This window comes from Pan troglodytes, chromosome 1 (genome assembly GCF_028858775.2).
Source record: "Pan troglodytes isolate AG18354 chromosome 1, NHGRI_mPanTro3-v2.0_pri, whole genome shotgun sequence".
Classification (NCBI taxonomy): domain Eukaryota; kingdom Metazoa; phylum Chordata; class Mammalia; order Primates; family Hominidae; genus Pan; species Pan troglodytes.
The window spans coordinates 187,348,046-187,360,903 of record NC_072398.2 but is presented as its reverse complement, the minus strand read 5'-3'; the positions used below and the strand labels follow the sequence as shown (position 1 = coordinate 187,360,903).

The window sequence follows — 12,858 nt, the reverse complement described above, 5'->3', positions numbered from 1 at the left end:
TCTTGCCAGTTCAACTCTGCAGAGGATGCTGCTTCTCTGGGGCACATGCATAATACAGACTGCATTGCTTTCCCTGAGCGTACAAAGCTCACCAGAACCATCACCCAGCTCCCAGTTCTCTGAGAAGTTGCCTAAGTGCTGTGAGAGACAGTCTCGCACAGAGCAAAGAGCAGTCACTGTGTGGAACAGCAGAGAGGCGTGTCCTTGTACCCACCTGAGCACACTCACTCAAATTCTTCTTCCCGAAGCACATGCGTCTGCAGACCACAAGTAGCCTCTGGCTATTTGTTGGCAGCTGAATCCTATGGTCTGTCTCTGACCCTGTCCTTGTAGATGGGAAAACTGAGGCCAGTGAGAGAGGACTCTGCCCAGCTAGGGTGACGCCTTTCCCGTCCCTCCCCTGCTGCCCTGGGCATTTACCCTGATACTCTGAGGGCCAAAAAGCTGGGGCCCTGTCTCCTGTGCTGTTTGTGTATTTTATGTGTCATTTGCATGTTTATTCCTGGTGGTTCCTGCTACTCAGCTGGGTGGCCTTGGAGATAGCAGTCACTGTCCTGCAGTGACCTGCCTTCTATCCAAAGGAGCTGCTCGCCCCTGCAACCCCTTCCTCCCTGCTGCACTGCCCCTCTGCTCACGCCACACTCCTGCTCTCCCTACCCCCTCCCTGCCCTGTGTTCTCTCATGTCAAGGCTATTCTGGCCCTGGCTCCTCCGCGCTCAGAGATCCTGGGAAGAGGTGGGGCAGTAGGAGGACAGAGCCGTGGACATGGGGGCTCCTTGGCAGCCAGCCATGCCATGTGTCACTGTCTCAGCCTGGACCTCAGGTTCTCACCAGCCTCCCTTCTGTCTCTCTAGGAAAAGGACCCACTCCCCGTCCTCTAAGGATGAGCAGTCGATCGGACTGAAGGACTCCTTGCTGGCCCACTCCTCTGACCCTGTGGAGATGCGGAGGCTCAACTACCAGACCCCAGGTAGGGCACTCCTATGGCCTGTGTGCCCCCAGCCCAGACCTAGCAGGCCTGTGGGTCCGTTCTGCAGGTCTCAGGGTCGCCACTAAAGTTCCTGGGCTGCATGCACTTGTTCCTGCTCCTTTTCTTCCTTTCTGCCCTTCTCCCTGTGCTCATCCACTTTGGTTGGAATGACTGGGGAGCCCCCATATCCTGCAGCTGGACAGGTGCCCCAGGCCAGGACCCTCTCAGGTGGCAAAGCCACTTAGCCACTGCCTTGTCTTCAGTCAAGGCCTCTGAATATGGGCTGAGGACCTCCCAGAGCCCACGTCTCTGCCACAGGGTGGCCAGTGTCTGGCCCGCGCTCTGACCCCTCCACATGAAAGAGGGGCATGTTAGCAGTGGGAGATGCCTCACCAGACATCTGTGGGGAGATGAAGTGCCTGCACCTGAGCCTTCCTGGAGGCCAACCCCGGGTTTACCATACCACGTACCTGCCCCTTCTCCTAGCCACTCTCACGGGGCTGTCCAGCTCTTCCTTCTACCTGAAATGTTACTCCTCCCAACACCCAGCAGACAGCTCAGACCTCTCCTCTTGCCCACACCCCCACAGGGTTAGGTGTCTCTTCTTCGCTCCAGGAACCTCCCTCCTTCTTCCTTTTGACGCCTCTCACAGTGAGCTGGGATTACCTCAGTGACAGTCTCTGAGCTCTGTGGTGCCAGGAACTGTGTCTTGTCATCCCCCATCCCTTGTATTCAACGCACGATGGGTTCTTGTTGAATGCCTGTGAAATGAACACACAGACAAATGAAGGAATGAGTGAACTAATGCATACACACAGGGTTTGTGTATGTATGAGCTGGTTATTCTGCATGTCAAATTACCCCAAAACTTAGTGGCTTAAAACAACAATAATTATGTATTATCTGTCACGGTTTTTGTGAGGCAGGAATTCAGACAGGGGCACAGCAGGAACAGCTTGTCTTTATTCCAGAAAGTCTGGGCCCTCAGCCGGAAGACTTGAAGGCTGGGAGCTAGAGTCATTTAAAGCAGGGGTTGGCAGACTATGGCCCATGGCCAAGTACAGCCCACCACCTGTTTTTGTAAATAAATTTTTACTGGCCAGGCGTGGTGGCTCATGCCTGTGATCCCAGCACTTTGGGAGGCTGAGCCGGGTGGATCAGCTGAGGTCAGGAGTTCGAGACCAGCTAATGAAATCCCATCTCTACTAAAAGTACAAATATTAGCCAGGTGTGTGGCCCCTGTCATCCCAGCTACTCAGGAGGCTGAGGAAGGAGAATCACTTGAACCCAGGAGGTAGAGGTTGCGTGAGCCAAGATCGTAGCATCGCATTCCAGCCTGGGTGACAAGAGCAAAACCCCATCTCAAAAATAAACAAATAAATAAAATTCTACTGGAACAGACACACCCATTTATTTATATGCTACCTACCTATGGTTGCTTTTGCACTGTAAAGGCACCATTAAATAGATGGAATAGATACCAGATGTCCACAAAGCCTAAACTATTTACGCTCTGGCCTGTTATGGATACCAAGTTTGCCAACCCCTGGACTCTAAAGCCTCTTTCATCCATGTGACTGGTGGTTGATGAGCCAGCTCTGAGCCTTGCTGTGGCTGTCAGCTGGGACACCCAACATGAGGCTTCTTCAGGTGGCCTGGGCTTCCTCACAACATGGTGACTGAGTTTCATGAGCACGTGTCTGGAGAGAGTGCCAGGCAGACCTAGCAGGCTGTTGCAACCCAGCATGATTAGATCTCTGAAGAATCAAGCACCAGGATGCTGGGACCTGGAGTGCAGAGAAGCCTCTTCGGGGATGGGATGCTGAGCCATGTGGTTATTGGTCTGGAAAAGAAGGATGGGAGAGAGCTCCTCAGTGGAAGCATGTGCAGAAGCTTGGGCAGATTGCATGTGCGTCAAATTATGAGCACCTGAGGGTTTCTGCAGCATGAGAGTTAGGGGCTTGGGGAATACTGAGCCAAGAGAAGACTGGAGGGCTAGGCAGAGGTCCAGTCAAAAGGACCTTGAATGTCAGGCTAAGGGGCTTAGACTTCCTCTTCAGGATGCCAGGGAGGTATTAAAGGTTTTCGGCGGGGGAGCCAGGTGGTCAGAACCATGCTTTAGAAATGTCACTCTGGCTCCTTGAGGAGACTGGATTAGAGAGGAGAAATTGAGGCAGGGAGACCATTTAAAAGGCCAGCAACCAAGTGAAAGGTGGCAGTGGGAACAGAGGGGACAGACTTGGGAAATGTGAAGGAGGTGAGGACAGCAGAGTCCGGGCTTAAGTCCACTTGGGGAGAGGTAAGGGTGGCTCTGCAGTTGCTGGCTGAATGAGCAGGGGGTAGGGGTGTCCTGGGGCTGGTGGGTCTGTGGGTCTGAGGACTTCTGAGCTGACATCAGGGCTGAAGCCCTGTGGGAGGGGCCAAGGAGCATGTGGTAGTCAAAGCCTGAGAATAGATCCCAGGGTGAGGGCCAGAAGGAGACCGGGACCAAAAAGCCCAGGGCAGGGAAGGTGGTGCAGCATTAAGGAAAGATGGATGGAGAGCAGCTAGGGAGATTGAGAAGGAGCAGCCACAGCCAGACGAGAGCAGGAGCGCAGTGTCCCTGATGCCAGGGTTGGGGGAGTTGTGCAAGGGACGAGAGGACTTAATGAGGTAGGGCAGTGGGGACACCCAGTGGGAGGACCGTTGGCTTTGGCAGATGGGGCCTTGAAGAGAGGGTGGTGGCCACGTCCTGTGGGCAGAAGTGTTTCAGTGAGCAGCGTGGCAAGTGGGGGCTGAGAAAGTGGAGAAACCCCTTTCAAAGATCCTGGGAAGATACCTGGGAAGGAGGCAATGAGCAGGGCACAGTGGGAGAGGAGAGGGTGTGGGATCTGAGAAGGAGGGCTCTTTTTTCCAACGTGGAAATCATCTGAAAGTCGCCAAGGGCAAATTTTGGTATCAAAAGGGGCAGGGCTGGTTTGGACTTAAGTATTTAGTCATAGAGCCCCCCAAGGCTGCCGAGCCACCAGGGTTTAGAAGTGCTCGCCTCTGGGGGTGGGACACCCAGTCTGTATTAACTGGGAGACAGAAGGAGCCTTGACGGAACTTGTCCGCAGCCCCAGCCCCTCACCGCCCCATCCTCTTCTCCGCCAGCCCCTCGCAAGCCCGCTCGGCACCTCCGCTGTGTGTGATGGTGCTGTAAGCAGAAAAAGTTAACGGGCTCTCTTTTCTTGCCCCGTTGTTTTTTTCGTTTGTTTGTTTGTTTTTTTCTCTGCAGGTTCCAGTGTCCCCAGTTGCCCGAATACCTCAAGTTAGTTTTCAAAGTTCCCGTGTTTGGGGGATACTTTGGCTTCTGTGTCTGTTTCCACTCCTTACTTTTGTTTACCCCATCGCCTCCATCCTTCCTTGAATTCTTCTCTCCCCTTCCCTTTCTTCTCCCCCAATCCCACTGTCTCCTAACCTTTTTCCTTCCCCACCCTCCCCTCTGCCCACCTTGCTTCCTCCAGGCCTGTTTTCTCTCCCACCGGCCCCGTCTCTGTTCTGCCTCTCTGGCCTCCAGTCCCGGCCTGACACCCTTCCTTCTGCGTGCCTCTACCTCTCATCTCCTCTCCTCTGTCTCACACCCCCCTCCTGGTCTCTGCTTCTCTCTCTATTGTGTCTGTACTTCATGACCACTCCATCTACACACTTGGTGCCCGGGATGACGATGGCCGTGAGTCTCCCATGGTGACTGCCACCAGTGAGGGGCAGGAGGGCTGTCTGCAGGCAGATGCGATGGAGCCCAGCTCCTGTCACGTCTGCTGCCACCGACCTGGGCGTCCCACCCCTCCTGGGAGGAAGGAAGCCTCTCTTCCATCTTGAGAGACCTGCCAGGCAGGGCCTAGTGCCCCCACTCAGCACCCCGCCACCAAAACAGGCTCCACATGCTCATGGCACAACACCGCCCTCTGTCCTCTCCCACCCTCCGCCATCCCTGTCGCCGCATGTGCTGCTGTCTCCATGCCACCAGTTCCAAGTGCTCCATGGTCACACATGTTCACATGTGCACATACATGCGTTGGGGCTTTCTCTGCCACACTGCTCAAGCCTCACACTAATGCTGCCTGTGTATGCCCTACCTCCCCTAGGTATGCGAGACCACCCACCCATCCCCATCACTGACCTGGCGGACAACATCGAGCGCCTCAAAGCCAACGATGGCCTCAAGTTCTCCCAGGAGTATGAGGTGAGATGTTCCCGCCCCCTACCATGTGCCTGGCCCAGGCCTACCCAAACCAGCTCCTGTCCTGTCCTAGGTCCCAGCTGTGGTGGGTGAGGAAGCAGGGGTCCAGCTTTTTCAGGAGCAGAGAGAGGAGGGTTGGCAGTGGTAAGGGTCAGCTGGGAACCGGGTGCCTCAGATGCTGGGTCTGGCCATAGCCTGGCCCAGCACCTTCTTGGGGTCACCCTTAGGAGATGGTTTCAAAAGGCTGTGAGTGACGCCAGGGTCTGGACACTCAGACACGTGCTCAAGTGCTCACAGGCAGACACAAGGCCACAGGCATACAGACATAGATCAGTGATAACAGCCACAGTAGCTGGCATCTATCAAGAGCATCCTGCAGGCCAGCACCGGTCTGGGCACTTGGCATGCATTATCTCTTTTGGTTCCCCCACAGTCTTCAGAAATGGGGACTGTTATTATCCCATCTTCCAGGTGAGGAAGCGGGGGCTCAGAGAGGGGAAGTGACTTGCCGAAGTCAAACAGCCGATGAGTAGTGGAGCCAGGATTCAAACCCAGGCCTGCCTGCTGCCCTGTGCTCTGCACATGCATGTGCTCACGTGTGTACTCCGGATGCCACAGCTCACGGGGAGTCGGGGCCTCGAGACTGGCTGCTCAGGCTGTACAAGTCCCGCTTGGAGCCCTCCACACGTTCATCTTGTTCTGAACTTAACTCCTAGGAGCCTGCTGGGGGCTGAGCCTTCAAAAGTCTGAGGGTTTCCCACCCACAGATGGTGTCGGGGTGACTCTGAGCATCCCCAGGCTGCCCATCTAGGAAGGGGATTTGTTAGAGAAGGAGGTGATTTAAAGACAAGACTCCTGGCCAGGCGCAGTCGCTCACGCCTGTAATCCCAGCACTTTGGGAGGCCGAGGCGGGTGGATTACCTGAGGTCGAGAGTTTGAGACCAGCCTGGCCACCGTGGCGAAACTGCATCTCTACTATAAATACAAAAATTAGCCAGCTGTGGTGGCACATGCCTGTAGTCCCAGCTACTTGTGAGGGCTGAGGCAGGAGAATCGTTTGAACCCGGGAGGCGGAGGTTGCATTGAGCCAAGGTCATGCCATTGCGCTCCAGCCTGGGTGACAGAGTGAGACTCCCTCTCAAAAAATATAAAATAAAAAAATACTCTTAAAAAAGAGTATTTTTACTTAAAAAAGAGAGAGAGAGACCTTCTCCTCTTCCACCTCCTCTAAGCAGCAGCCTGTGCTTGTCGTTCTGCCTTGTCCACAGCTGTTTCCTCAGCACCTGGCACTGGCCTCAGTAGATGGTTGGTGGACAGGCAATTGAGGGGTTGGCTCAGCCTAACCTGTGAGTTTGCGCCCCTTCTGATGTCCACCCTCAGCTGTGTTTGGGGGATGCGTCCTAGGGCTCAAAGATTGCCTTTCCCAAGGGCTCTGGGCCAGGTTTCTGAAAAGAAAGCTGGGCTTGGCAGGCAAATGGATGAGTATGTCTGCGGCACAGCAACCGTGCTGCCTCTGCCTATAGGGCCCCCCTGGGGCCCTGCTCCACACAAGGCTGGGCTTTGGGTCACGGAGCCTGTAACGTGGGCTCCCTGCCTCCCATGGCCTCCACCCACACTCATCTGTACCATGTCCTACACCTGCCCTTCCTTCCAGCGCAGCCCTGCTTCCCCATCTGGGCTCGTGGGGCCTCTGTTCACAGTAGTCCCCTTCCATCTTCTACCTGCTTCCCTCCTCTGATCAGAGCTTTCCTTACAAGACCCTCCTCCTCCAGGAAGCCTTCTCAGGTTCCCCAAGGCTGCCGTGGGCTCTCCCTCAGCCAGGACCCCATAGCTCTGTTGTCTTTTTTTTTTTTTTTTTTTCTTTTTTGGAAGTCTCGCTCCGTCATCCAGGCTGGAGTGCAGTGGCGTGATCTCGGCTCAGTGCAAGCTCTGCCTCCTGGGTTCACGCCATTCTCCTGCCTCAGCCTCCCGAGTAGCTGGGACTACAGGTGCCCGCTACCACACCCGGCTAATTTTTTTTATTTTTAGTAGAGATGGGGTTTCACCGTGTTAGCCAGTATGGTCTCGATCTCCTGACCTCGTGATCCGCCCACCTTGGCCTCCCAAGTGCTGGGATTACAGGCGTGAGCCACTGCACCAGGCCTGCTCTGTTGTCTTTAACGTTTAGTCAGTCATTGATCACACATTTTCCATGTGCCAGTCCCCGTGCTGGGGATATGGAGACACATGCCCTCAGGGAACCCAGTCGTGGGGAGCATGTGCAGACAGATAATCAGCATTGAATATGTGACTCTGACAGCACGCCCTGGTGTTGAATAGGACCGACAGGCGTGCAAAAGGTGGGCTGACAGCCCCAGAGCAGCCTGAGGGGTGGGGTGTGCTGCGGGGTCTCACGGAAGCAGTGACGCGGTCCTGTGGAGAGTAATGAGGCTGGGGACAACATATGGAGGACATTGCGTGCTATGCTGAGAACTTCAGATCGTATCCATCTGGAAAATGTGAAGATAATAATGGAACCTATCTCATATGAGAATTTGAGGAGGGAATACATGCAAAGTGCTCACAGCGGTGCCAGGCACACCGTGGGTCCTCACTAACGCTTTGCTATTATCATTATTGCTCTCCGAGGTGAAGAAGAGCCACAGAAGGCCTTTAAGCAGGAAATTGATATTCACATCTGCATTTTGGAAGGATTATTCTGGCTGTGGGGCTGAGTGGGTCAGAGTGGGACAAGAGGAAAGAGGCAGGAAGAGGCTGAGCCTCAATTGGGGTGGCCTGGCCCAGGGCAGTGGCAGCAGGTTGGAGAGAGCTGAGGGGGTGGGGGAGCACCAGAACCTGGTGACTGGCAGGGCGGGGTGGGGGGAGGCCGGAGGAATTTTGAGCTTGACTTCTAGGTTCTGGCCTGGCACTGACGGGTGAGGGTGCCTTTCGCTAAGGTGTAGTCCCAGCAGCAGCGCCAGGTTTGGAGGGGAAGCTGATGAACTCAGCTTTCAAAGGACTGCGGTTGAAGGACCTCCCGGTGGAGGTGTCAGAGAGGCTGCTGGGTACTCGGGGAAGAGCTCTGTGCTGCTGCTGAGGTTATGGGCAGCTCCAGCATATGCTGTAAGAATCAGGTGAGCAAATGAGGTCACCCAGGAAAGGTTGTAGAGAGAGAAGAGGGCCTAGAAGGAACCCTGGAGGAGCTCTGCGTCCTGCCCACAGGAAGGGCAGGGGAGAGAGAGGAAACAGAGAAGGAGCAGCCGAAAGGAAGAGAGCCAAGCAGAGAGGGATCCTGGACTACCTGAGAGGGGCCACCATCCCTTCCATCTGTCCTGGCTCATTTCATTAGGTGAATGCAGGGCTTCAGGAGGGACTCTGGGTGTTCAGAGCCCTCAGCAGTTTCGGGACTGCCTGAGAGGGGGCCACCACCTGTCCTAGCTCATTTCATTAGGTGAGTGCAGGGCTTTGAGAGACCCTTCACCTGCCCCATCCCAGCTCAGACCACTCTACCAGGCAAGGGGATTTGGTACCATGGTCAGAGGAGTCCCCAGTCCATCACTTTTCTGATAGGTGATGTGGCAACCTGTGAGTTCCGTGGCTGGCACCACGAGATAGAGGGCCTGGCTGTGGCCTGTGGAGTGAAGGCAGGATGTGAGCATCACCGGGAAGGTTGGGTCCCCTGCAGGAGAAGCAGGTCAACCTTGGCTCTTACCCCACCCCACCCGCTTTCTCCATTCTCTGCAGTCCATCGACCCTGGACAGCAGTTCACATGGGAGAATTCAAACCTGGAGGTGAACAAGCCCAAGAACCGCTATGCGAATGTCATCGCCTACGACCACTCTCGAGTCATCCTTACCTCCATCGATGGTGAGCCAAGGGGGTGCCCCTCCCATCCCCTTGCTCTCCCCCTTGCTAGCTAGGGCAACATGTCATTCTACAGAGGATGTCCACGAATCTCAGGGGTGCACTGAGGCATGGTGGGCTGGGCTGGGGACCCTGTAGTAATGCCCTCCCACCTCCTTTCTTATCCATAGGCGTCCCTGGGAGTGACTACATCAATGCCAACTACATCGATGGCTACCGCAAGCAGAATGCCTACATCGCCACGCAGGGCCCCCTGCCCGAGACCATGGGCGATTTCTGGAGAATGGTGTGGGAACAGCGCACGGCCACTGTGGTCATGATGACACGGCTGGAGGAGAAGTCCCGGGTGAGGCTGCAGGGCCCTGCCAGGAGGCGGGTGGGAAATGCCCAGCCACAAGGTGATACAGGGCACCTTCTTCTGTGCCGCTTTCTTCTGTGGAGGAAGTCGCTCAAGTGATCCCCAGATGCTATTGTTACTGGGGGTATTATGCTCCCCAAATACTGGGTGTTTCTGGGATAGAGCATGTTCCCCACATGCTAGTGGGTTCCTTAAGATGTTAATATGTTTCACCAAATGCTGTCATTTTCGGAGAATGTTAATGTGTTCCCCAGTTGCTGGCGTGTTCCCGGGGTATTCGTGTGTTCCCCAGATGCTGGAGTGTTCCTGGGGCATTAACACATCTCCTAAGTTAATTAGTGGAAAGAGCTGCTGTTATCTGTTTTTGGACTGCAAAGCATTGACTGGAACGTAAAATTTACAGAGCTTGAAAATGGCACATAAACGTTATGGGTAAATTTGGCAGAAAATGTGCCTGGTGCGATCTGGCCTTGAATAAATAATTTTCAATTATGACCCTTATTCCACTAGCTAGGGCAGGGCGGTGACATAGCTTGAGGACCTGATGTGGCTTGTGGAGGACAGGGGGCAATGGATCTGAGAGCTCAGGGCTGGGGGGCTTTGTAGCCAGAAAGGCTACAGCCAGGGAGTCGACCAGCCTCCACCCTGCTTCTGCCCGTCTGAGCCTGTGGGCTTCCTTCAGCCTGCCCTGCTCATCCTCCTGCAGGTAAAATGTGATCAGTACTGGCCAGCCCGTGGCACCGAGACCTATGGCCTTATTCAGGTGACCCTGTTGGACACAGTGGAGCTGGCCACATACACTGTGCGCACCTTCGCACTCCACAAGGTATAGCCTTTCCCCAGTGCATATCTCTTACCCAGACACTGTTAGGACAGTGGCCTGGGTATGGTGTGCTGGGTCGGGGGGAAGCTGGAGCCTGGGTGTTGGAGGGTCGGAGGCTCAGGTGTGTGAGTGATGTGATGATCCATGTTATGGGAACAGTGCTAGGAGCTTCAGGCTACTCTGTGTGGCTTCTGAGTCCCATGGGGAAGTGGCGGGTATGGCCTCAGCATCAGGTCATTCAGTCCTGAGTCTATGGCAGGTAGGCTCCTAGTCGCCAGTATGTCCCCACTTTGTCCCCCAGAGTGGCTCCAGTGAGAAGCGTGAGCTGCGTCAGTTTCAGTTCATGGCCTGGCCAGACCATGGAGTTCCTGAGTACCCAACTCCCATCCTGGCCTTCCTACGACGGGTCAAGGCCTGCAACCCCCTAGACGCAGGGCCCATGGTGGTGCACTGCAGGTGAGAGGGTACAGTGCCACCCAGAGGGGTGGGTGGGGTGGGAGGTGGGGGCGCCTGTGCCTCAAGCCGAGCCCGTATCCTGCAGCGCGGGCGTGGGCCGCACCGGCTGCTTCATCGTGATTGATGCCATGTTGGAGCGGATGAAGCACGAGAAGACGGTGGACATCTATGGCCACGTGACCTGCATGCGATCACAGAGGAACTACATGGTGCAGACGGAGGACCAGTACGTGTTCATCCATGAGGCGCTGCTGGAGGCTGCCACGTGCGGCCACACAGAGGTGCCTGCCCGCAACCTGTATGCCCACATCCAGAAGCTGGGCCAAGTGCCTCCAGGGGAGAGTGTGACCGCCATGGAGCTCGAGTTCAAGGTGGGGCTCGGGTGGGCCTGCTTGGCTCCAGGGCCTAGACTGGGTCATGCAGATGACCCCCACCCCCACAGGAAGCCTGGCCTGACCAATCCCTGCCTCTCAATAGTTGCTGGCCAGCTCCAAGGCCCACACGTCTCGCTTCATCAGCGCCAACCTGCCCTGCAACAAGTTCAAGAACCGGCTGGTGAACATCATGCCCTACGAATTGACCCGTGTGTGTCTGCAGCCCATCCGTGGCGTGGAGGGCTCTGACTACATCAATGCCAGCTTCCTGGATGGTTATAGGTCAGCATGCATGTCACTGCCCCACCATGCCCTACAGAGGCCTAGGCCTGTGCCTGGCTGGTGGGGGTGGGCAGCAGAGTAGGGCCAGCCTAGAAGACCAGAGAGGGCTGGGTAGAGCAGTGAGGACTTCCTGGAGGAGGGGTGATCTGAGCAGGGCCCCAAGGGGCTAGGCAGCCTAAGGGGAGACTCTAGGGGCAGCAGCACCTCCAGCATGTCCAGTCTTATGTCCACCCCAGACAGCAGAAGGCCTACATAGCTACACAGGGGCCTCTGGCAGAGAGCACCGAGGACTTCTGGCGCATGCTATGGGAGCACAATTCCACCATCATCGTCATGCTGACCAAGCTTCGGGAGATGGGCAGGGTGAGCCCACCCTTTCCCCCAGGGCCCCTGTCATACCTGGGAGAACACCAGCCACCCTTGGGGGAGCTGCCGCCTATGTTACTGTCTCCTTTGACACCCCAGCTGCTTGTCAGCATGGCCTCAGGCGCCCGTTATTACCACCTGAGGCATCTGTCCCAGAATCCTGTGAAGCCTGGCACCCCTCCCCTATTCCTTCTCACCTGATTATGGGGGCCCGACCCTCTGTCCACAGGAGAAATGCCACCAGTACTGGCCAGCAGAGCGCTCTGCTCGCTACCAGTACTTTGTTGTTGACCCGATGGCTGAATACAACATGCCCCAGTATATCCTGCGTGAGTTCAAGGTCACAGATGCCCGGGTGAGTGAGTGCATTGAGTGTGTCCATAACGCTGCCTGTCCACACGCTGGGTGGATGGCTGCCTGCATGGTACCTTAGCTCAAGCTTCAGAAATCTGAGGCGGTGGGTGGGTATTAGGGTGTGAGCACATCTCCCCCTGTGGCCTCGGGTGCAGTGACACAGATGCATGCCTGTATCATGGTACTACCCTGGTCTAGTCCAGAGGGGTGGCTGCCTAAGGCACGAATTCTAATCATGTACCCCACCCACCTTTCCCAGGATGGGCAGTCAAGGACAATCCGGCAGTTCCAGTTCACAGACTGGCCAGAGCAGGGCGTGCCCAAGACAGGCGAGGGATTCATTGACTTCATCGGGCAGGTGCATAAGACCAAGGAGCAGTTTGGACAGGACGGGCCTATCACGGTGCACTGCAGGTGGGACTGGCCCCCTGGAGGGCTGGGGTGGGTGGGCCTGAAGGCCTGGCAGACCCACTGCATGAGGCAAGCAGGACTCCTGACCCAACTGTGTTTCTGAGCAGTGCTGGCGTGGGCCGCACCGGGGTGTTCATCACTCTGAGCATCGTCCTGGAGCGCATGCGCTATGAGGGCGTGGTCGACATGTTTCAGACCGTGAAGACCCTGCGTACACAGCGTCCTGCCATGGTGCAGACAGAGGTAACGCAGACCAGGCTGCAGGGCCAGGGCCTTGGCAGCAGCGCTGCTGGGAACCCTAGGCTTTAGCAGCAGTTTGATGCCTACAGGCATGTGCATTCATTCATGCTGCCAACCTTTCACGTGGCCTGCGATAGGCATGGTGGTGTGTGCTTACGGTCCTACCTACTTGGGAGGTT

General features: G+C 56.0%; 1 protein-coding gene across 22 annotated transcripts in view; it reads left to right on the top strand.

Moving 5' to 3' along the window:
• Positions 1–12,858, top strand: part of PTPRF (protein tyrosine phosphatase receptor type F) — a 97,952-nt gene that overhangs the window by 82,830 nt on the left and 2,264 nt on the right. For 12 of the 22 annotated variants that reach the window (XM_063802842.1, XM_024345141.3, XM_016960819.4 and 9 more), the window contains 13 exons: positions 855–970; positions 4,227–4,259; positions 5,077–5,174; positions 8,895–9,018; positions 9,186–9,361; positions 10,080–10,199; positions 10,498–10,652; positions 10,738–11,023; positions 11,130–11,308; positions 11,545–11,671; positions 11,904–12,029; positions 12,288–12,442; positions 12,547–12,682. In XM_063802842.1, the coding sequence (XP_063658912.1) occupies positions 855–970; positions 4,227–4,259; positions 5,077–5,174; positions 8,895–9,018; positions 9,186–9,361; positions 10,080–10,199; positions 10,498–10,652; positions 10,738–11,023; positions 11,130–11,308; positions 11,545–11,671; positions 11,904–12,029; positions 12,288–12,442; positions 12,547–12,682 (1,831 nt within the window). The remainder of the gene's footprint in view (positions 1–854; positions 971–4,226; positions 4,260–5,076; positions 5,175–8,894; positions 9,019–9,185; positions 9,362–10,079; positions 10,200–10,497; positions 10,653–10,737; positions 11,024–11,129; positions 11,309–11,544; positions 11,672–11,903; positions 12,030–12,287; positions 12,443–12,546; positions 12,683–12,858) is intronic. The other 10 variants (XM_024345142.3, XM_016960838.4, XM_016960834.4 and 7 more) reach the window with 1 other exon arrangement.